The 23,056-nt window shown below is 52.3% G+C and overlaps 1 protein-coding gene and 1 long non-coding RNA gene across 5 annotated transcripts in view; one reads left to right on the top strand and one right to left on the bottom strand.

The window, feature by feature from the left end:
- GPR68 (G protein-coupled receptor 68) overlaps positions 1-22,653 on the top strand; it is a 32,271-nt gene extending 9,618 nt beyond the window's left edge. The window contains exons 1-2 of one of the 4 annotated variants that reach the window (XM_510122.9): positions 10,314-10,787; positions 20,013-22,653. In XM_510122.9, the coding sequence (XP_510122.1) occupies positions 20,112-21,239 (1,128 nt within the window). In that variant the 5' untranslated portion in view covers positions 10,314-10,787; positions 20,013-20,111 and the 3' untranslated portion in view covers positions 21,240-22,653. Of the gene's footprint in view, positions 1-10,313; positions 10,926-11,477; positions 12,115-20,012 lie in introns of those variants that run through there. The other 3 variants (XM_003314487.6, XM_063793087.1, XM_009428290.3) reach the window with 3 other exon arrangements.
- LOC101058708 (uncharacterized) lies at positions 3,469-12,964 on the bottom strand. Its single transcript, XR_010151007.1, has 4 exons — positions 12,849-12,964; positions 12,210-12,326; positions 10,723-10,867; positions 3,469-4,427 (listed from the first exon to the last, which is right to left on the bottom strand). It is a non-coding gene; the product is annotated as an uncharacterized LOC101058708 (long non-coding RNA).
- Positions 22,654-23,056: the final 403 nt, after the last annotated feature.

The following is a 23,056-nucleotide window of genomic DNA, read 5'->3' as shown; positions in this document are numbered from 1 at the left end:
GCAGAAGGTGACATGTTTGCTCTCTTTCTCCTTCTACCTCCCCTGCCTGCAGTTCCAATCACCCTTCATCCCTAACCTGCAACCATCTGTCCTGACAACCGCCCAACCTTCTGCAGACTCTTGCCGTGACAGTTCCAGACATTCATTTCACAAATAGGAATGGGGGCACCCTGCTTTGAGCAGGATAACTGGGCTGAGAGCAAGGGCCCTGTAGAGAGACAGCTGTGTGCCAGCGACCCCAGCGGCAGTGCAATGCTGGGAAAGGGGCTAAGGGCACACAGCGGGGTTCAGCACACATTACCTGGGGCAACCAAGAATGCTCCCTAGGGGAAGTGACTTGGGGTCTTAAGATGGGGGCAGGAGTTCAGGAGGTGGGAAACAGGAGGTCTATAGAGTGGGGAGGGCCACAGGAGCCAAGGTATGCAATTGTGAAAGAGCAGAAGGAAACAGCCAAGGGTGGCTTGGGACAGGATGTAGGTAGGAGAAGGGCTTCTGTACCCAACTGCCTGGATTTGAATCCCGAGGCCTCTACATACCACCTGTGTGACCTTGGGCAAGTTGTTTGCCCTCTCTGTGCCTCATTCCCCCATGTATAAGATGGGAATAACAATACTGTCTACATCATAGAGCCCTGAACATCAAATGAGTTAAGGTAATTAAGTACTTAACAACAGTGCCCGGCACACAGCTGTGCTCAATAGATGCGGGCTGGGACTATTATTACTATTATCTGTGAGCATGTGGGGCAGAGGGGCCCAAGGCCTCCTTGAATTATCAAGAAGGTCCGTAGGAGGTCCTCTAAGCCATCCCTGCGGCAGACAGGCTCCGGCTCTGAGGAGCACCGGGCAGGGACCCAGGAGGCTGCAAACCTAAGTGCAGATCCCCAGGCTGGGCTGGACAGGCTGAGGTCAGGGCAGGTGCAGAGAGGCCCAGAGCTGCAACACCGCACTTCATTTATTGCGTGGCTACTGATGTGCCCGTGCTGGGCACACGGACGTGGTAAAGGACAGAAGGGCTACTCCTGGACTGTTCTCTGGGCTTCTCACCCTGCGGTTGTGGTGAGAGGCTGCTGACAGCCAGGGCACCCGGGAGTGGACGTGGCTGGAGAAGGACCCTTGTCCTTTTACAGCTAGGCCCACTCTGAGCCCCACGCAGTGTTCTAGAGCCTGTCCCTCAGGGCAGGATGGTAGCGGGGGCAGGGGTCCCTGAGCCATTGCGGCCCTTCCCGGCAGGCGCCAAGCCTAGGGGCTGTGGTCAGCCTGAAAGGCAGGGCATGGACCCTCACTCAGGGCTGCGTGTGCCCGATGTTCGGGGGGTGGGGGCGTGGAATCGGAGCACAACTTGGCCCTGCGTTCCCAGGAAGGGACCCGAAGACCTCCCCAGGCCACCCCGCCATCTGCGTGCGCGCTGGCAAGAGGAGGGGCGCGGGGTAATGGTGGCCGGCGCCACAGCCCCGCGCCGCGCAGGTAGGTGTCCCCGCGAGCCAACCCCTTTCTCTCGCCTCGCCTGTGGGTCCCCGGCGCGCCGGACCCCGGAAACCGCGCGCGGGCCAAGGCCGGGTCTCGGCACCTCCCCCGGAGCGGCCCCGCGAGCGCGCGGGAACCGGGCGGGCCAGTGCGGGTGCAGGCGCGTGTGCGTGCGAGGCGGGGGCGCGTCCCAAGCGAGGCCGCCGGGGCGTGGCGGGGGCGGGAGACGCGGCAGCGGCCGGGACCGCGGGTGTCTGTCCGCGAGCGCCGGCGCGGCCCGGTCCCTCTCCCGGGCGGGGCGTCTCCGCCTGCGGTCGCCGCCCGGGTTAGCAGCCACCCCCTCGGCTGGCTCCGCGGCCACCTGGTAATTACTCCCGCCCCCCAAAAAAGTGCGAGACACCGCGAGCCCTTCATTTCCCAGAGCCCGGCCGCACCGGCCATTCCGAGTCCGTTTGGGCCTTTACATTCCCCAGATCTGCGCGGCCCCTCAGGGCAGCCCTGAGATCCCGACAGCTCCCCCTGCCACCGATGAGGGGAGAGCTGGCTCACTGCTCGGTGGGCTGGGGCAGCGCCAGATGGGGTCCCAGGTTGCAGGCCCCCCACCCCCCAACTACTCCGCCAAGCAAATGGCCCAACGGAGGCAGCAGGGTCCAGGTGGTCCTCTGGGTGGTCCCCCAGCTGGAGAACAGGGGCTGCGGTGGCGAGAGGGCACAGGCAGGGGAGAGAGCCCTGCCTTGGAGCCAGAGGCTGTGTAGCTGTGCGCAGGTCACTTGCTGCGGCTGGGCCTCTGTAAAACTGAGATGAAAATGTTAGCCATTGTCACCTCACTGAGGTGTGAGGCTGGTTTGAGAGTCTGCAAATCTGAGATGCTGTAGTTACGTTTGGCTTTACTCCCTCTGCCCCTACCTGCACACACAGGATCGCTTCCAAAAGGAGGGAGGGAAACAAATTCCTGAGCTCAACAGTGGAAGTGGGGCTGGACAGTGAGGATGCTGTGGACTGTGGGCTTTTCACTTGCCAGCCCAGTTCCAGAACCGATAGTCTAAGTCCAATCCCAGCTCTTCCATATTTTAGAGCTATTACCTTGGGCAAGTCGCTTTTTTTTATTTTTATTTTTTTTTTATTTTTGAGATGGAGTCTTGCTTTGTCACCCAGGCTGGAGTGCAGTGGTGCAATCTTGGCTCATTGCAACCTTGACCTCCTGGGTTCAAGCGATTCCCCTGCCTCAGCCTCCCAAGTAACTGGGACTACAGGCACCCACCGCCATGCCTGGCTAATTTTTGTATTTTTAGTAGAGACGGGGTTTCACCATGTTGGTCAGGCTGGTCTCGAACTCCTGACCTCAAGTGATCCGCCTGCCTCGGCCTCCCAAAGTGCTGGGATTACAGGCGTGAGCCACCACGCCCAGCCCATGTTGTCTCTTTCTAAGCCTCTGAGTTTTCTGTGAAATGGGCAACATAGTAGGGCGGTTATGGGATTGCACAGGTGAAATCCGACCTTGAAAGCCTTGCAATGTCCTCTGAATGTCAGCTCCGCCCACTCTTATTATTACTGTCATACCACACGCTTCTGGGTAAGGTGCACACTGTCAGAAGAGAAGACTCAGCTAACAGGAAACAAAGTGGAAAACAGGTTCAAGGCAGCAAATGTAAAGTGTGAAGGTGTCCAGAGGTTGGTGGACTTCAGTGGGTGGACCCAAAGGGGGGCTGGTGACTGAAGACCCCGGAGGGAAGGAGGAGCACTTGGCACCAGCCACGATGAGGATGATGATGATGGTGGTAGAGGAATGAGCTTTAGCATCAGAATTCCTGTTTCATCTTTCCTAGCTGGTTGGCCTCAAACAAGATATTTTAACTTTCTGAGTCTTACTATCTCATAGGGAGAGTGGAGATGATAATACCTACACCTCAAGGAATTGTTATAAAAATTGAAATCAAATAATTATATGAATGAATCCAGCACATGATAGGCCCTAAAGTGATTTGGGGAGACAAATAATTTATGTTCCTGTTATCTATTGCTGCATAACAAACCACATTTAAAGGTATTAACTTAGACCGGGTGCAGTGGCTCACGCCTATAATCCCAGCACTTTGGGAGGCTGAGGCGGGCAGATCACAAGGTCAGGAGATCGAGACCATCCTGGCTAACACGATGAAACCCCGTCTCTACTAAAAATACAAAAATTAGCCGGGCGTGGTGGCGGGCGCCTGTAGTCCCAGCTACTCGGGAGGCTGAGGCAGGAGAATGGCGTGAACCCGGGAGGAGGAGCTTGCGGTGAGCAGAGATCGCGCCACTGCACTCCAGCCTGGGTGACAGAGCAAGACTCCGTCTCAAAAAAAAAAAAAAAAAAAAAAGAGTAGCAGCTACATGTTTACACTTCAGTATACCCAACCCAACTTGCAAGTCTTCCTCCTGATTAGTTGGCAGTCTTTCTTGCAGGGCTTGGTGGGGATGGCTCATCTCTGCTCCTTGGAGCATCAGCTGAGATGGCCCTACTAGGGGATCCTCATCCAAGATGACATACTGGTATGCAAGACAAGTCGAACCTGGCTGTCAGCTAGGGGTGCAGCAGGGGCTGCTGGCCAGGGTTTGGTTCCGCTCCATGTGGGCCTGTCAACGAGGCTGCTTGGCTTCCTCACAGCATAGCACTTAGGTTTCAAGAACAATTATTCCCAGACGACAGGAAGTGGGAACTGCCAGTCTCTTCAGGCTTAGCCTCAAAAACCGGTACAGTGTCGCTTCCATGCTATTTCTGTTGGTTAGGCAGTCAGAGGGCCTGCCTAGGTTCAAGGGAGGGAACTTAGACCCCCACCTCTCAACGAGGAAAATCTCAGTTTGCAGCCACCTTGGGTCGGCCACAACTTGAGTCTTCTCTTTTGCATTTTTTTTTTCTGGGTGCCATGGTGATGAATTAATGAATCTTTTGCAAAAGTTGAAGTGTTTCTCCCAGGAGAGGACCTGCAGAGACAGACATGGGCCTTATCACAGTCCATTTTGGTCAGAATCAGTATCTCTGGGCCTGACACAGGGCTAAGGGAGCAAGCATCCTACCCAGTGGCCTCTCTAGCATCATTTTCCCTGGAACCTCTGAGGCTTCAATCCCCAGCTTTGTCAACCCTGGGGACAAACAAGAGGGAGAAGCCAACGAGAGAGCAATTTGGATTCAAGAAAATAGATTTGAGCAGGTGGCCCGGGGTTGAGTGTAATGAGCATATTTGAAGCTCTCAAGTCGCTGGAGAAGTCTGTTTGTTTTTCAAGAGGGCTGCTTCCTGTGTGTTTGGAGTGACTGTTGTCATACATTATTAGGTTATTAATTGATGGGCTGGAGCACTCTGCAGGCAGTGGGGGCAGTAGGCCCCAGGGGTTGCCGTGGCAACCTCCAGGTCTGTGGTCTGTGCTGCGGCTGCAGACAGGAGAGATGCCCCAAGCAGCTCAGACCTTCTCAGACCACAGACTCTCCTGGCTGGAAGTCCCCGGTTCAGCACCAGGAAATGCACTTCCACGTAAGGCCACCCACTCACACCCTGAGAGTCCAAACCAACACTCTTCTTGTTGCCTCATCCTGTATCCTGACTGTTTCCACCAGATTGTTAGTTTCTGACTTCAATTTTAGCCACGCTGGCCTTCCCAGCAGGCTACAGGAAGAAGCAGAATTTAGATTCATTTATTCACCCAAACGTTCGGCATGTTTTTGGTGTGCACGGTGCCTAGCAAAGAACAAAATAGACCCAGCTCCTCCTTCCCCAGGCAGCTTCCTGTGTAAAGGGGAAGATAGGCATTAACCAATAGTCATACATATTTCCATGCATTACACTGGTGAATATTAAAATACAATGATGCACCAGGTGCGGTGGCTCATGCCTATAATCCTAGCACTTTGGGAGGCCAAGGTGGGCAGATGGCTTCAGCTCAGAAATTTGAGACCAGCATAAGCCACATGGTGAGACCTTGTCTCTACTAAAAATACAAAAATCAGCCAGGCATGGTGGCATGCGCCTGTAATCCCAGCTACTTGGGAGGCTGAGGCACAAGAATCGCTTGAACTCGGGAGGTGGAGGTTGCAGTGAGCCAAGATCGTGCCACTGCACTCCAGCCTGGGCAACAGACGGGAGACTTGTTTCAAAAAAATAAATAAATAAAAATAAAAATAAATAAATACAATGATGGAACCAATCCCTTGCATATACTAAAAATTGTTTTAAAAATACAATGAACTGGGCGTGATGGCCCATACCTGAGTCCCAGCTACTGGGGAGGCTGAGGCGGCAGGATTGCTTGAACCCAGACTTTCGAGGCTGCAGTGAGCTATGATCGCACCATTACACTCCAGCCTGGGTGACAGAACAGGGACCCCATCTCTAAAAATTAATTAATTAATTAAAAATGAAAACACAGTGAATTCAGACCTTGAATTGAATACCAGCACTGCTGCTTGCTTGCCAGCTGTGTGACCTTGGTCTTGGATAGCCCTGAGCTTTCAGTGATAAAGCTGGGATGATATTTACCTGGCGGGTTGCTGTGAGGCATCAAGGCAGCCTATGGAAAGCTCAATGCCTTGCATATACTGGGAGCTCAAAGCAGGTGAGCACCCACCCTGCATCCCCTTGCTCAGCACCCGTTTGTCATTTAGAACCTCAGGCCACCTTCTTTCTGTGTGAAGCGTGTGTGAGGAGCCCTTGTCCCAGCTCCCTTGTACCACAGTGATAAAAACACTCAGAGCTCAATTTTTCCTTCCTTCCCTCCCTCCTTTTCTCTTCCTTCTCTCCCTCGTTTTCTCTTCCTTCTTTCCTTCCTTCCTTCCTCCCCTCCCCTCCCTCCCTTCCTCCCTTCCTTCCTTTGGGTCTTTCTCTGTTACCCAGGCTGGACACTACAGCCTCAAACTTTCAGGCTCAAGGGATCCTCCCTCCTTGGCCTCCCAACTAGCTGGGACTACAGGTGTGGGCCACCACAACCAGCTAATATTTTAAATTTTTGTACAGACAAGGTCTCACTTTTTTGCCCAGGCTGGTCTCAAACTCCTGGCTTCAAGCAATCGATCCTCCTGCCTTGGCCTCCCAAAGTGCTAGAATTACAGGTGTGAGCCACCATGCCTGGCCCTTTCCATTATCAAGTATTTATTTAGTCCAAACACTTGTGCAGCATTATAGCAATTGCCATGGGGATACAAGAGATAAAGGTGGTGGTCCTCAGTTCATGTTAGAAGGGCAGAATCAGGCCGGGCGTGGTGGCTCACACCTGTAATCCCAGCACTTTCGGAGTCTGAGGAGGGCAGATCACGAGGTCAGGAGATCAAGACCATCCTGGCTAACACGGTGAAATCCCATCTCTACTGAAAATACAAAAAATTAGCTGGGCATGGTGGCGGGCGCCCGTAGTCCCAGCTGCTCAGGAGGCTGAGGCAGCAGAATGGCGTGAACCCGGGAGGCGGAGCTTGCAGTGAGCTGAGATCGCGCCACTGCACTCCAGCCTGGGCGACAGAGCGAGATTCCATCTCAAAAAAAAAAGAAGGGAAGAATCTCAGGCCCTACCCCAGACCTACTGAACTGAACCAGAAGCTACACTAACAAGATTCCTGGGAGATGTATAACACATGCACACTAACATTCGAGAAGCAGCGCTGTACAGGGTTTTTGTTTTGTTTTGTTTTGCTTGACACATGGTTTCACTCTAGTCGCCCGAGTGTGATCTCGGCTCACTGCAACCTCCGCCTTCTGGGCTCAAGCAATTCCCCAGCCTCAGTCCCCTGAGTAGCTGGGACTACAGGCACATGCCACTGCACCCACCAATTTTTTGTATTTTTTGTAGAGACGAGGTTTCACCATGTTGCCCAGGTTGGTCTCAAACCCCTGAGTTCAAGCAATCCACCCGTCTCAGCCTCCGAAAGTACTGGGATTATAGGCATGAGTCACCTCACCCAGCCAGCACTATACAGGGTTTTAAGTAAGTATCACATGGTGGGTGTGGGAGGCAGAATAATGCCCTCCCTAAAGAGGCCCAGTTCTTAATCCCCAGAACCTGCGACTGCGTTACCTTACGTGGCAAAGGGGGATTAAGGCAGCAGGTGGAATTAAGACTCCTAATCAGCTGACCTTAAAGTAAGGAGTGATCCAGCATTGTCACAAGGAAGGACCCTTTGAAGTGGAAGAGGGAATGTGAGAGTCAGAAGAGGAGATGTGATGTGAGAAGGACTCAGTTGACTGCTGTAGGCTTTGAAGATGGAAGATGCCACAAGCCAAAGTATGCTAGAAGTCTCTAGAAGCTGGAAAGACAAGGAAATGGATTTTAAAGCCTCGAGAAAGAATGCGGCCCTGCAGACTGCAGTTTTGATTTTAGCCAGTAAGATCGATGTCATGCTTTTGACCTCCAAAACTGCAAGATAAGAAATCGATGTTGTTTCAGCCAGGCACGGTGGCTCACGCCTGTAATCTCAGTACTCTGGGAAGCCAAGACAGGTGGATCACTTGAGGCCAGTAGTTCGAGACCAGCCTGGCCAACATGGCAAAACCCCATCGCTACTAAAAATACAAAAATTAGGGCCAGGTGTGGTGGCTCACGCCTGTAATCCCAGCACTTTGGGAGGCCGAGGTGGGCGGATCACCTGAGGTCGAGAGTTCAAGACCAGCCTGACCAACATGGAGAAACCCCATCTCTACTAAAAATACAAAATTAGCCAGGCATAGTGACACATGTCTGTAATCCCAGCTACTCAGGAGGCTGAGGCAGGAGAATAGCTTGAACCCGGGAGGTGGAAGTTGCCGTGAGCCGAGATCACGCCATTGCACTCCAGACAGGGCAACAAGAGCGAATCTCAAAAAAAAAAAAAAAAAAAAAAGTTAGCCTGGTGTGGTGGCGCATGCCTGTAATCCTAGCTCCTTGGGAGGCTGAGGCAGGAAAATTGCTTGAACCCAGGAGGCGGAGGTTGCAGTGAGTGGAGGTGGTACCACTGCACTCCAGCCTGGGCAACAGGATAATCCCTGCCACACAGAGTTGATATAAGGATTAAACAAAGGATGGGCACAGCACCTGGTGCAAAGCAAATGCTCAGGAAATGGTAAAGGGAGCTCTTGGTACTGAGCCACTCCAGGCTATTTTCTAACCCCTTGAGGGCCAAGCACATGAGAGAGCATGGGCTCTTTTTTCTCTTACTGAGCTAGCATTTCACAAAGACCTGGGCTCAGCCAATTTGAGTAAAACCAAAGAAAGTTTCACCTCTCCTTCATCCCAAAGGCATGGTCCTTACTCCAGGTGCAGTAGGGCACATGTTGCCAGCAGAGGGGCTGGGGCAGCTTGCCGGCCCCTGGCAGGGCTGGAGGCGGGAGGGGACACCGTGCCATTAGTGGTTCCTGCAGGTATAGACGATGATGGTGTAGACGGCCGGTGTGTGCACACCCTGTTAGGACAGGCCACCCCGTAGAGGGCCAGAGGTGTTCTCTCTGGCAGGTTGTGTCCTAGGGGTAAGCCAGGCAGTCACTGCTAAGTCAGTTCTGTGCTCCTAACCCCGCGTCCTCCTATATGACATCAGGGAAAGCCAGCCACACTTCCGCAACTCAGAAGTAGCACGTGTGTCTAAATGTACGCTACTGCACCACAACAAGCTGAAGCCTTTGCTCGTAACATAAGGCCTGCAAGAAGCAACTGACGTAGGAAACTTTTTTTTTTTTTTTTTGAGACAGAGTTTCGCTTTTGTCGCCCAGTCTGGAGTGCAATGGCATGATCTCGGCTCACCGCAACCTCTGCCTCCCAGGTTCAAGTGATTCTCCTGCCTCAGCTTCCCGAGTAGCTAGGATTACAGGCATGCGCCACCACCCCCAGCAAATTTTTGTATTTTTAATAGAGATGGGGTTTCACCATGTTGACCAGGCTGGTCTCCAACTCCTGACCTCAGGTGATCCACCCGCCTCGGCTTCCCAAAGTGCTAGGATTCCAGGCGTGAGCCACCGCACCTGGCCGGAAATAGTTTTTAAAAGGCCTGCTATGTGGTAGCATTTGCTTGGAGGGCCCAGGCCCCACTGAAGGGGATTTCCTTAGACCCCCTACCAGCAGAGTGAGGGCAGTGGAGCCAAGGCTCTTGGCACGAATAAGATGGGCATCAGTGTTTTAAACTGTGTTGGTCCCCAGAGCAGGGACCAAGCACAGGGCTCTGGCCACTTCCAGCAGGAAGGACTTGCACCCCCAGTGGCCCCATGCACCGTATCTGTTGGCTTCCTGGCTCTGGCAACGTAGCTTATAATCAGCTTCCAAGGAGTCTGCCTTGGAGGGAGGTGGTTACGCCAAAATGCTGGGCCTTTCCATCCTCCGTGTTATGTGTGTGAGGGAGGGAGTTTCGTAAGTGCTCCTGAGAGCCAGAAGGGCCCCCGGGGCCAGAGCCCTGGGCTTGGTTCCTGCTCTGGGGACCGACACAGTTGAAAACATTGATGCCCGCCCTATCCTTACTGATGCCCAGAGCCTTAGCTCCACTGCCTTCGCTCTGCTGCTCTGCCAAACAGGATCCTACCTGCTTCACCACATCCGTGGCTGCCCACCTTCACTGCACTTTAGAACAGTCCAGGGAGCTTTAGAGCCACTGATGCTGGCACGTCACTTCCAGGAAGCATGATTTAACCAGCCCCGGGTGGGGCCCGGGCATTGGTATTTTTTTTGTAGGCTCCCAGGTATGTTCTCATGCACATGGCCAGGGTTGAGCCCCAGTGACCCAGATGTTGGCGGCTTCCCCCGCCCTTGCCTGGATCCCGGTATCCTGTAGGTGCTGAAAGGTGGCTAGAATTAGCCCACCCCCTCCTCCTGTATCCCCCCACCACAGTCCTGAGGGCACCTGCCCCTAGCTCAGGCTTTCACATTCCCAGCGAGGCTGCTCACTGACTCTGGGTTGCATGGAGAGCAGAGGAGGATGCGTGGAGAGAGCCATTCCGCCGCCCTCAGCCTCTGGCTGGCGAGTGGTTCCTCGGCAACCGCCCAGCCTGACACCAGATTGGAGTTCACATGATTCTGCCTCAGCTCGGGAATGGGCAGCCTCCAGCTGGGGATTTTCTAGCCGGAGCTGGGAGGTTCAGGCTGCGGGAAGTCGCTGGAGGGAGAGCTGGGATCGTGGCTGCAAGGGTGCCCAGGCTCCTGCAGAGCCTCTGCAGGAAGCCCAGCTGTTTGAGGTTTGAAGGCAGAGCCTAGCTGGGGCAGGCAGAGTCAGAGAGGACTCGTTTCAGACTCCCCCCTCAGAGGACTCCCTCCATCCTGATTTCAGCAGCTGCCTGCTCCTCACCTGGTTGCAGAGACCACACTGCCTTCCTGGGGCCCTGAGGCTCTAGGAGAAGCTGGAAAGCACAGGTGGGGGTCCATCCAGCTGTTTCCAAACTGCGGGTTGTGACCCATTCATGGGTCAGTAAATCAACTTCATAGCTCATGACCTGCATTTAAAAAATTGAAATAGAATAGAAATGATCAGAGTGCGTGGCAAGAAGTAGGGTAAGTATTGCTTTGGGGAAGTTTGTTGCTTTGTACAGATGTGTGTGTGTGTGTGTGTGTGTGTGTGTGTGTGTCTGTCTGTGTTCTGGGTCGCAATGTCAGGTGTATTTCTTGCTATTGCTTGTGATCCAAAAAGCTCAAAGGCAGCAAGTTGGTGCCTAGACACATGGGTTCTGGATTCAGATCCACCCCAACTGACTGTGTGAGTTTGAGCCTCCCTGCGTTAGCCTCTCTGGGCTTCAGGTTCTGAGAAATGGCTTAGCAATGCCAGCCCACCTGACTCACAGGGACTTTGTGAGCCCAGATGGGACTGACCTTTGAAACAGTGACAAGGGTTCTAGAAGTGAGATGCTATGGTCCACGTTGTTGCTGGAGTGAGGCGATCTGGGGGGAAAATGGGGACTAAGGAAAAATGCATCCTGATTTTTCCCCTCTCCTCAGAGGGAAAAATAAAGCACTTTCAGAAAATGAAACAGCCTTGCTTAAAGCATGCAGAGGTTTGGCCAACTGAAGGAAAAGGAAGCTGGGCCCTGGGGAAACTCCCCAGCTCTTGTGGGTTTGGGGTTCCGTGAGCAGCCCTGGCACCATGAGTAACTGTCTGTGTGCGTGCCGGTGTGTGCCGCACGAAAGGGGGGGCGAGTTAGATCACTATTTATGTGCCAGCTGGAATCCAGCATTTAGGCACCTCCGCCTTCTGACTTGGGACATGCAAGAGACTCCTAGCTTAGTCAGAGAGGCCTTTCCTTCCTGTTGGGAGCTTAATTTCTCTTGGTCATTAAAGTCCTCAGAGACCTCTATGCTGATTTGCATTTGCTAAAGATTTGCTTTCAGGCGTTGAGTCACTCTGTAGTTTTTCTCAATTTCTTAGCTGGGTAATAAAGTGTTATTTTGATTCTTTTCTCCAATGCCTTCCCAAACTACGGACTGGCCACGTGGCTGGTTTTCCTCAGTGGGCGTTGAAAACATGGTTGACCTGCTAAAGTATAGTCCAGGTGAAGGGGGCCAGCCCAGGACCAAGCCTGGTGGCCATTGCTGCAGCATCTGTGAGGACTGGAGCTTGGCTGAGCTGGGGGCTTGAGGGTGATGGTTCTGGGATGATCATGATAGTCAGCACAGCATGAAGGAAAGTATGGACCAGTCCGAGTTCCAGACCTGGCCTGCCGCATCTCAACTGCAGAGACTTCAGCAGGTTGGTTCATCTCTCTGAGCCTCAGTTTCTTTATCTGTAAAGTGGGAGCTGATGAGAGTGGTGTTGAAAGAGAGAACAGACATTCAGAAACTTGCCTGGCAAGTGCAGGGCCCTCGACAGATGTGGCTTAGTTCTTCTCTACATCTACATTTTTCCATTTACGGAATATTTTTGCATCCACTGTGTTCTTTGATTTTTGAGGAGGAAGGTTCCTGTGGAGATGAGGTAGAGGGCAAGTCAGAGTTTCCATCTGGGGGTGCCTGTCCTCAGGGAACAGTAGAAGGGAAGGCACTGGTGAAAAATCAGGACCCTCAGACCAGCTCAGGCAGGCTGAGCAGAGAGGGGACCACGGTGATTCCTCCTCCTCACTTTCCTGTTTCTATTAATGATATCCTCACTGTCCCAGCACCCAGCCTCAACCCCCCACCACTTACCTATCCACTCACTCACCTACTCACCTACTCACCTATCCACCTACCCATAATCCATCTGCCACCCATTCCCTCATCCATCTATCCATCTTCCCCTCACCCGTGCATCCATTTACACATTCACCCATCCACTTATCCACCCACCCACCCACCCACCCTTCCATCAGCTCACCTATCCACCCACCCATACGTCCATCTGTCCACGCATTCACTCATCCCTCTATCCCTCTACCCCTCACCCATGCATCCACTTACACATTCACCCATCCACTTATCCATCCACCCACCCATCTATCCACTCACCTCTCCAGCTGCCCATATATCCATCTGTCCAGCCATCCAGTGTCATCCATCTATCTGGCTACCCCTATCCCTCCATTTACTCATTCACCCTCCCACCTCTCCACCATCCATCCAACAAATAATTTTGGGGAGGTTATAAGGACCAGGCACCAAGAAAAATCTCCAGTTTGCCCCTGGTTGTTCCCCACCTCCCTTGTAATTACTTGCCAGTTCTACAGCTTCACACTGTTTCCTCTCTCGCCCTGCCTACCTCTTATTTAGATCCAGTCACACCAACCTACTTTCAGTTCCGCAGAGCTGCCCCTTCTCTTCCTCTTGCATTTCGTCTGTTTCCACACATTTTCCACAGGTAGAAACTCTCCTCTGCTTGGGCAGCACTTCCTCTTTCTCCTGATCTTACTGTAACTGCCGATGCTCAGGAAGGCCTTTCCTGACAGGGTGAGGCCCCCACCCGTGAATCCTCACAAAATCCTGCACTCTCTTTGTGAGCTTGTTTCACTTATCTTCTCTCCTCCGCCTTAAGACTAAAAACCACTTGTTACTAGGGGCCAGTGTCTAGTGTTGTGCCTTCCATATAATAGACACTCGGTGAGTATTTGCTGTATGAATGAATACTTGGGTGGATGGATGGATGAATGGATGATGGATACGTGAATGGATGGATGAACAGATGGATGGATGGGTGGATGATTGGAGAACCATGGAAGCATTTGCAGCAGGGTGTGACTGGGTTAGATTTCTGTTTAGAGGATGGCTTTGAGGATAGTAAGATGAGACAGGAAGCAGCCCAGGAGGAGGCTGTTGCACTGACTCTGGGAAGGAGCTCTTGACCAAGCCCATCTAGGGTGCTGGCAAGACAGCTGAAGAGAAGGAGATGGATGTAGGAAATACTTAGAGTTGAAAATGGTAGAACTTGGAAATTAACTGGACGCTGTGGATGAAGATGTGGGTGAAAGCTGAAGGCCAGCCATTGACATGAGTGATTGGGCAGGTGAGGAGGCCCCTTCCAAGAAAAGGGCAGTGGAGAAAATGATGGACCCAGCGTGGGCCTCACTGAGCGTGTCCTGTGAGTGGCAGGAAGCCGGTTATGCCTTCATCCTGGGAAAGACCTGGGAGTCATCAGAGTGTAGATGGGGTTGAAACCACGGAGAAGCAGCCATCCCACAGGGAGTGCACAGGGAATAAAAAGGGCAAACCAGTGTTTAATGTGTGTGGCAGAGAGGCCCACTGCACCCACCATACACTGCCTTGCATGATAGTGATTTGTGCATGGGACATTCCTGTCTTTCAAGCTTGGAGGTTCCTTGAGACTGGGAGCCATTTCTTGCATTTTGTTTGTTTTGAGATGGGGGGTCTCACTCTGTCACCCAGGCTGGAGTACAGTGGCACGAACATGGCTCACTGCGGCCTTGACCTCCTGGGCTCAAGCGATCCTCCCACTTCAGCCTTCTGATTAGCTGGGACTATAGGTGTGCACCACCATGCTTTGCTAATTTTTAAATTTTATGTAGAGACAGAGTCTTGCTGTGTTGCCCAGGCTGGTCTTGAATGTTGCGGGAAGTCAGGGACCCTGAATGGAGGGACCGGCTGAAGCCATGGCAGAAGAACATAAATTGTGAAGATTTCATGGACATTTATTAGTTCCCCAAATTAATACTTTTATAATTTCTTATGCCTGTCTTTACTGCAATCTCTGAACATAAATTGTGAAGATATCATGGACATTTATCACTTCCCTCATCAATACTCTTATGATTTCCAATGCCTGTCTTTAATCTCTTAATCCCATCATCTTCGTAAGCTGAGGATGTATGTTGCCTCAGGACCCTGTGATAATTGCGTTAACTGCACAAATTGTTCGTAAAGCATGTGTGTTTAAACAATATGAAATCTGGGCACCTTGAAAGAAGAACAGGATAAAGCGATGTTCAGGGAGCAAGGGAGATAACCATTAGGTCTGGCTGCCTGAGAGCTGGGTGGAACAGAGCCATATTTCTCTTCTTTCAAAAGTGTATAGGAGAAATATCGCTGAATTCTTTTTCTCAGCAGGGAACGGCCCTGAGAAAGAGAATGCATTCCCAGGGGTAGGTGTCTAAAATGGCTGCTCTGGGAATGTCTGTCTTATACGGTTGCAGATAAGAGATGAAATAAGCCCCAGTCTCCCATAGCGCTTCCAGGCTGATTAGGATGAGGAAATTCCCGCCTAATAAATTTTGATCAGACTGGTTGTCTGCTCTCAAACTCTGTCTCCTGATAAGATGTTATCAATGACAATATGTGCCCAGTGGGACATGAAACTTCATTAGCATTTTTAATTTCACCTCGGTCCTGTGATTTTGCCCTGCCTCCATTTGCCTTGTGATATTTTATTACCTTGTAAAGCATGTGATCTCTGTGACCCACACCCTATTCATACACTCCCTCCCCTTTGAAAATCACTAATAAAAACTTGCTGGTTTTGTGGCTTGAGGGGCATCATGGAACCTGCCGACATGTGATGTCTCCCCTGGACACCCAGCTTTAAAATTTCTCTCTTTTGTACTCTTTCCCTTTATTTCTCAGACTGGCCAACACTTAGGGAAATAGAAAAGAACCTATGTGAAATTACGTTAAATTATCGGGGGTGATTCCCCTGATACTTGAACCCCTGGGCTCAAGCGATCCTCTTGCCTCAGCTAGTGCTGAGATTACAGGCGTGAGCCATCACACCCGGCCCATTTCTTGTTGACCTCTAGGTCCTCCATGTCTAGCTTGGTGCTGTGAACATCCGAGATGCTCTACACACACTTGTGCAGTGAAAGCCAGGGTACTGGATAGTTCAAGCTGCTTCATCTGTCTGACCTTGGTTTTCTCATCTCTAAAATGGACACATCTCTAAATGGCTGTTTTTAAAATTGGACAAGAGAACAGAAGTGAAAAGCTCTGTAAACTGTAAAGTATTTTGCAAATAAAAGGTGTAAGTGCTCAGGTTTAATCGCTTTTTCTTGGGGCCTCGAATCAGCCGGGAGACATCCCAAGGGCTGCGACCTGGTTGTGCCCACAAGGTCCTGCTGGATCACATTCCCCTGCCAGCTTCCTCTGTTTCCCTGCCTTGGGAGCTCTTGTAGGGCATGCACTCAGGAGCTGAACCCTGGACCTTCCAGACTCTCCTAGCACTTTGCTACTCAAAGTGTGGTCCATGGGCTGGCAGCATCCGCATCACCTGGCAGCTTGTTTGAAATGTAAAATTCCTGAGCCCCAGCCCAGACTCACTGAGTCTGAAACTCTGGAGGTGAGGCTTAGCGATCTGTCATAACAAATTCCCCGGGGGATTCTGAAGCACCTAAGTTCAAGCACTGCAGCATTAGAATACCAAAACCCTCTTTTCTCTCCAAAATGAACGTAGGAGGTGCTTTCATCTAAACGGAGTAAATGTTTCTTTTTTGTTCTTTAGGCTTGAATGTTTCTGACTTTGGTTGCCAGAATTAGCTTATTGTTGGCCTAGGGAAGAGGAAGCACCACCCTACATGTATATACACCCACCACTCGTAAACCATAGCCTGATGACGCTCAGTGAATTTCCAAGATGACTGGTTGTGTTTTCATGGGGGCTTCATTTGCCATTTGGGGGGGAGCCTGGGGGCCTGCGCTTTTATGAATGGATTTTGTCTTCCTGCGGGCAGATTTTGTGTGGACTGTGGAGAATCTCAAGTAAATTCGGAAACCGGAACGGCCCTGGATAGGGGACCATTTGGGGACACGAGCTGCAGTGGATTTCCTCATATGTAAGCCTGGCAAAGGATTTGGCCCCATAGGTGTGAGCTTGCAATTCAGGGACAGGAGGGCTGGCAAGAGGAGGGTGACTAGGGCTGAATTCTGATTCATTGGGCTATGGGAAGAGTTTTGGGATCACGGACTTCAGCTGTTCCTTCTCCCCTTTTTCTCACCACCAAAACATACAAATGAAAACAAACAAACAAACAAACAAACCCCAAACCCACCGTTGTGTATTGCCGGTGGAAATGTAAGATGGTGCAGCCACTGTGGAAAACGGTAGGGTGGTTCCTCAAAAAATTAAAAATAGAACTAACATATGATCCAGCAGTTCCAATTCTGAGTATATACCCAAAAGAACTGAAAGTGGGAACTTGAACAGATCTTTGTACACTCATGTTCATAGCAGCTTCATTCACAATAGCCAAAAGATAAAAACAATCCCAATGTCCATCAATGCATGGATAAACCAAATGTGGGCTGTGCATACCGTGGACTATTATTCAGCCTTAAAAAGGCAGGAAATTCTGACATGTGCTACAACATAGATGAATCTTATGAATCTTATAAGTCAAATAAGCCAGACACAAAAGGACAAATACGGTCTGATTCCATTTATATGAGGTACCTAGAATAGTCAAGTTCATAGAGACAGAAATGGTGGTTGCTAGGGGCTGGGGAGTTATTAATTTTGCAAGATGAAAAGAGTTCTGGAGATGGAGGGTGGTGATGGTTGCACAACAGTGTCGATATACTTAATGCATTTGAAAGTGGCTAAAATGGGCCGGGTGGGGTGGCTCATGCCTCTAATCCCAGCACCTTGGGAGGCCGAGGTGAGTGGATCACCTGAGGTGGGGAGTTCAAGGCCAGCCTGACCAACATGGAGAAACCCCGTCTCTACTAAAAATACAAAATTAGCCGGGCGTGGTGGCGCATGCCTGTAATCCAACTACTCAGGAGGCTGAGGCAGGAGACTCGCTTGAACTTGGGAGGCGGAGGTTGCAGTGAGCCGAGATTGCGCCATTGCACTCTAGCCTGGGTAACAAGAGTAAAACTCCGTCTAAAAAAAAAAAAAAAGTGGCTAAAATGGTAAATGTTATTTTATGTGTGTTTTACCACAACGAAAACAAGAAGCAACTCCCTCCACCACCACCACTGGAATTCTAGGCCAGTGCCCTGGAGAGGACGGAAGAGGTGAGTCAGAGACTGGGAGTCCCTGTTTTCTGGGAACTGAGAGGTTGGGAGCTGAGTCTCAGGCAGAGACTGTACGTGGCAGGGATGTGGAGCAAGGAGACCTGGATTCTAGCAGCAACGCTTCCAACCTCAGGCTGGCTTCAGGCAAGTCACTTGCCCTTTAGAACCATAGTTTCCTCACCTGGAAGGTGGGAAGTGTCGTTCACCTATTCATCCAAGAAGTTCTTTTTTGTTTTTGAGACGGAGTCTTGCTCTGTTACTCAGGCCGGGGTGCAGTGGCATGATCTCAGCTCACTGCAACCTCTGCCTCCCAGGTTCAAGTGATTCTCATGCCTCAGCCTCCTGAGTAGCTGGGACTACAGGTGCCTGCCATAAAACCTGGCTAATTTTTGAATTTTTAGTAGAGATGGGGTTTCATCATGTTGGCCAGGCTGGTCTCGAACTCCTGACCTCAGGTGATCCACCTGCCTCTTCCTCCCAAAGTGCTGGGATTACAGGTGTGAGCCACTGCGCCCAACCAAAACATTGTATTCTATCTTGCTCAAACTTATTCATATATCTGGAATTGTCTTTGTTAAATTCTCAATAAGAACTTCTTTTTTTTGAGATGGAGTCTCACTCTGTCGCCCAGGTTGGAGTGCAGTGCTGCGATCTCGGCTTACCGCAAGCTCTGCCTCCCAGGTTCAAGTGATTCTCGTGCCTTAGCCTCCCGAGTAGCTGGGATTACAGGAGCCCGCCAGCATGCCCAGCTAATTTTCAGTAGAGACAGAGTTTTGCCACATTGGCCAGGCTGGTCTCAAACTCCTGACCTTAAGTGATCTGCCCACCTCAGCCTCCCAAAATGCTGGGATTATGGGTGTGAGCCACTGCACCCAGCCAATAAATAGGAACTTTTCACTAATTCCAGTAACATTATAATCTCCTACTCCTCCTCTTTGCTTCTGGAAAAACAATGCCCTGTGTTTGCATACCCATCATTTGATCTGGCCCTGATACTGATCCCCAAGGGCAGGTGTTTTTATCTCCATTTGACAGGTGAGGAAACCTAGGCTGAGACAAGGTAAGTGACTTGCAGTCTGTACGCGGCTGGCCCTGGCCTGGCGCTCATGTCCTGGGGCCTTGGTCCAAAGCTTTCCCGGAGCTCCATGGAGGAGAGGAGAGGTAGCTCTTGCTGGATGAACACACAGGAGTCCAGGCTGTGCTTGCGGGAAACTGGGTTTTTGTTTCTTGCCAGAACGCGGTAAAATGTGGACAAGGTTGGGCCTCTTCTGATGCTATCTGGAGAGGTCCCCATGAGGGGCAGTGGTCTCAGTGTAAATGGACTTAAGTAGTACATTCCTGTGAGCAAGTAGGACAAATGTGAATGCCGCCTATTGCTGTGGATGAAGGTGGCCGGTGCTGTCACGTGTGGGTTAGAACTGATCTTTGCCCCAAGTCTCCCTGGGAGAGCAGGCTCAGGGTAGGCACATGCTCATAAGAACCTCTAGCCTTACTTGCTACACCAAGGGAGCAGGAAAATATATAAAGGATAGGCAATAAATAGGCAAAGCCAGGGAATGGGGAGGGGAGACGTAAGCTACCCTGCAGCATCTTGGTATGTGACCCATTCGGATATATTCTTTTTTTTTCTATTGACACAGAGTCTCCCCCTGTCACTCAGGCTGGAGTAGAGTGGCACAATCTTGGGTCACTGCAACCTCCGCCTCCCAGGTTCAAACGAATCTCCTGCTTCAGCCTCCCGAGTAGCTGGGATTACAGGTGCATGCCACCATGCCCAGCTAATTTTTGTATTTTTAGTAGAGACAGGGTTTTGCCATGTTGGCCAGGCTGGTCTCGAACTCCTGACCTCAAGTGATCTGCCCACCTTGGCCTCCCAAAGTGCTGGGAATACAGGTGTGAGCCACCTCGCCTGGGGCTCCCATTCAGATCTATTCTTCTTGTTATTTATTTATTTATTTATAGAGACAAGGGCTTGCCATGTTGCCCAGGCTGGTCTTGAACTCTTGAGCTCGAGCGATCCCCACCTCCCAAAGTGCTGGGCTTACAGGTGTAAGCCATCATGTCCAGCCGTTCAGATATTCTAGTTGAATTGGAGTTGGTGGGCTAGTACACCTTCTAAATTAAATGAGTAAAGGATTTAGAATGGTGCCTGACACACAGTAGGTGCTACATGCATGTTAGCTACTATTATAAACCTTTCCTGCCTCTGACTTTCAGGGTCTTGCCCACCACCAGCGATGCCCAGCCCTTGGTAGAGCTTGAACCACCTTCTATAAACAGGATGGCGGTGGAGAGACAGGCCCAGTCCCTGAGCCCATGAGGAGTGTGGCCCCTTCAGGCCCAAAGATGGGGAACATCACTGCAGACAACTCCTCGATGAGCTGTACCATCGACCATACCATCCACCAGACGCTGGCCCCGGTGGTCTATGTTACTGTGCTGGTGGTGGGCTTCCCGGCCAACTGCCTGTCCCTCTACTTTGGCTACCTGCAGATCAAGGCCCGGAACGAGCTGGGCGTGTACCTGTGCAACCTGACGGTGGCCGACCTCTTCTACATCTGCTCGCTGCCCTTTTGGCTGCAGTACGTGCTGCAGCACGACAACTGGTCTCACGGCGACCTGTCCTGCCAGGTGTGCGGCATCCTCCTGTACGAGAACATCTACATCAGCGTGGGCTTCCTCTGCTGCATCTCCGTGGACCGCTACCTGGCTGTGGCCCATCCCTTCCGCTTCCACCAGTTCCGGACCCTGAAGGCGGCCGTCGGCGTCAGCGTGGTCATCTGGGCCAAGGAGCTGCTGACCAGCATCTACTTCCTGATGCACGAGGAGGTCATCGAGGACGAGAACCAGCACCGCGTGTGCTTTGAGCACTACCCCATCCAGGCATGGCAGCGCGCCATCAACTACTACCGCTTCCTGGTGGGCTTCCTCTTCCCCATCTGCCTGCTGCTGGCGTCCTACCAGGGCATCCTGCGCGCCGTGCGCCGGAGCCACGGCACCCAGAAGAGCCGCAAGGACCAGATCCAGCGGCTGGTGCTCAGCACCGTGGTCATCTTCCTGGCCTGCTTCCTGCCCTACCACGTGTTGCTGCTGGTGCGCAGCGTCTGGGAGGCCAGCTGCGACTTCGCCAAGGGCGTTTTCAACGCCTACCACTTCTCCCTCCTGCTCACCAGCTTCAACTGTGTCGCCGACCCCGTGCTCTACTGCTTCGTCAGTGAGACCACCCACCGGGACCTGGCCCGCCTCCGCGGGGCCTGCCTGGCCTTCCTCACCTGCTCCAGGACCGGCCGGGCCAGGGAGGCCTACCCGCTGGGTGCCCCCGAGGCCTCCGGGAAAAGCGGGGCCCAGGGTGAGGAGCCCGAGCTGTTGACCAAGCTCCACCCGGCCTTCCAGACCCCTAACTCGCCAGGGTCGGGCGGGTCCCCCACGGGCAGGTTGGCCTAGCCTGGGTCCTCCGCGGGTGGCTCCACGTGAGGCCTGAGCCTTCAGCCCACGGGCCTCAGGGCCTGCCGCCTCCTGCTTCCCTCGCTGCGGAGGCAGGGAAGCCCCTGTAACTCCTGAAGCCTGCTCTCGCTTGCTGAGCCCGCTGGGACCCCCGAGGGTGGGAATAAGCCCCGGTTGGCTCATGGGAATAAGCCGTGTCCTCTGCCGCGGCTGCGATGTGGCCAGGCTGGGGCTGCTGGTCGGGGGAAGACAGTGAACTGCGCTCCCTGGCCTGCTTCCTGCAGTTTGTGCATGGGGAGTGTGAGGACATGGAGGGTGGGAGGCTGGGCGTTCAGCTGCCAGGGCCTTCCAATGCCACCGTTGTCACAGACAACGCCTGTCCAAATGTCCCGGTGGGATCAGCACTGCAGCCTGCCCACAACAGGGTGGGAAGGGAAGACTGGAGGGGGAAGGAAGGCAGGAGGGGGAAGGAAGAAAGAGGGGGAAGGAAAGAAAGAGGGGGAAGGAAAGGAGGAAGGGGAAAAGGAAGGGAGGAGGAGAGAAGGAAGGTAGGGGGTGTTGGGTTGGGAGAATTGAGGGAGTTATAGGCAGAGGAGGACCCTAGCTCCAGCCATAAGAACTGGGAGAGCCGCCTGCTGCTCCAGAAGACCTGCCCACCTCCACAGAAATGCTAGCCCTTCAGCCCTTCTGGTCAGTGAACTGGGACCAGCTCTAAGGATGCCCTCCATGGCCTGGGACTCGAGTTCTTCAGAACCAATAGGCTAACTGGGCTTCCTCCAAGAAGGGACCAGGGGCTAGGAGCAGAAGTTGGCATCAGCAAACATTTCTGGAATCTACCAAAGGGAGGCCCAGGCAGAACCCCTTCCTCAGTCTCCCTTCCCCTCTTCCCCCCAGCCTCGAAGAGGTTGATCCTTTGTGCTGTGTCTCTTAGCCCTTTCATCGGGGATGCCCAGAGGCAACAGCCCATGCTGGAGGTGCCCCAGGGAAGGGTGCTCACAGTGGTCCCAGGGCTACACTTGGCTTTGACTGCGCAGCCCCTGCTCAGATCCTTGTGGAGGGTGTCTGATGACTTGGGGAGGTTCTCTTCCCCTTCCTAGAGGAGGAAGTGACCAAGTTTGAAGGCGGCAGAAATGGCCACACAGCCAAGAAGAGCCCATGCATCTCAGTCCAGGATTTTACTGGGTCAGTGACATTGGTGGAAGCCTCCATGCCTCCTCATTCCACAGCACTTCCTCCTATGTTGACCTTAAACACTGGCTTCCCACTGATACAGACTGGGATGAGCTGAGGGCAGTCTCATTTACTGTCAAGAGTTGTATTTTTGTATTGTCCTTTTTGCCAAGTCTACATGTGTTGACTCTCTAATGGATTTATGTAGCCCACTTCAGTCTGCAAATAAAGCAAAGTAACTGGACACCTTGGGAGTATGCTGCAGTCCTTATGGGGTAAGGGAGTCTTCAACACCAGGGGGTCTAGAGGGCCCTTGAAGAACCAAAGGAGTCAGGAAAGGGCAGAGGTTGACCTTCTCAGGGCAAACTCAAACAGAGCGATTAGGGGATTTGCACTTGATTACCCAGCAAATGGTCAAGAAAGACACAGCCCTCAAGTGAAGTAGAGCCTTTTCTCCCGCCACTTGAGATTCATGAAGTGCCACCCAGTTCTTCAGTGTGGTGTTGCAAATTCGCTCTGTGGTTTAACTTGGCCAACTCCCTTTTGAGGACAGAGCCCAGTCATGTGGTTTGGAGAATATCACCCACTCTGTCCTTGGCCACATGACCCCTTGTACCTGCTGGGTAGCTGCTCCCCACAGTGAGGGA

This window comes from Pan troglodytes, chromosome 15 (assembly GCF_028858775.2).
Source record: "Pan troglodytes isolate AG18354 chromosome 15, NHGRI_mPanTro3-v2.0_pri, whole genome shotgun sequence".
NCBI lineage: Eukaryota > Metazoa > Chordata > Mammalia > Primates > Hominidae > Pan > Pan troglodytes.
Note: the sequence above shows the minus strand (reverse complement) of the source record. Positions and strands in the feature narration are given on the sequence as shown.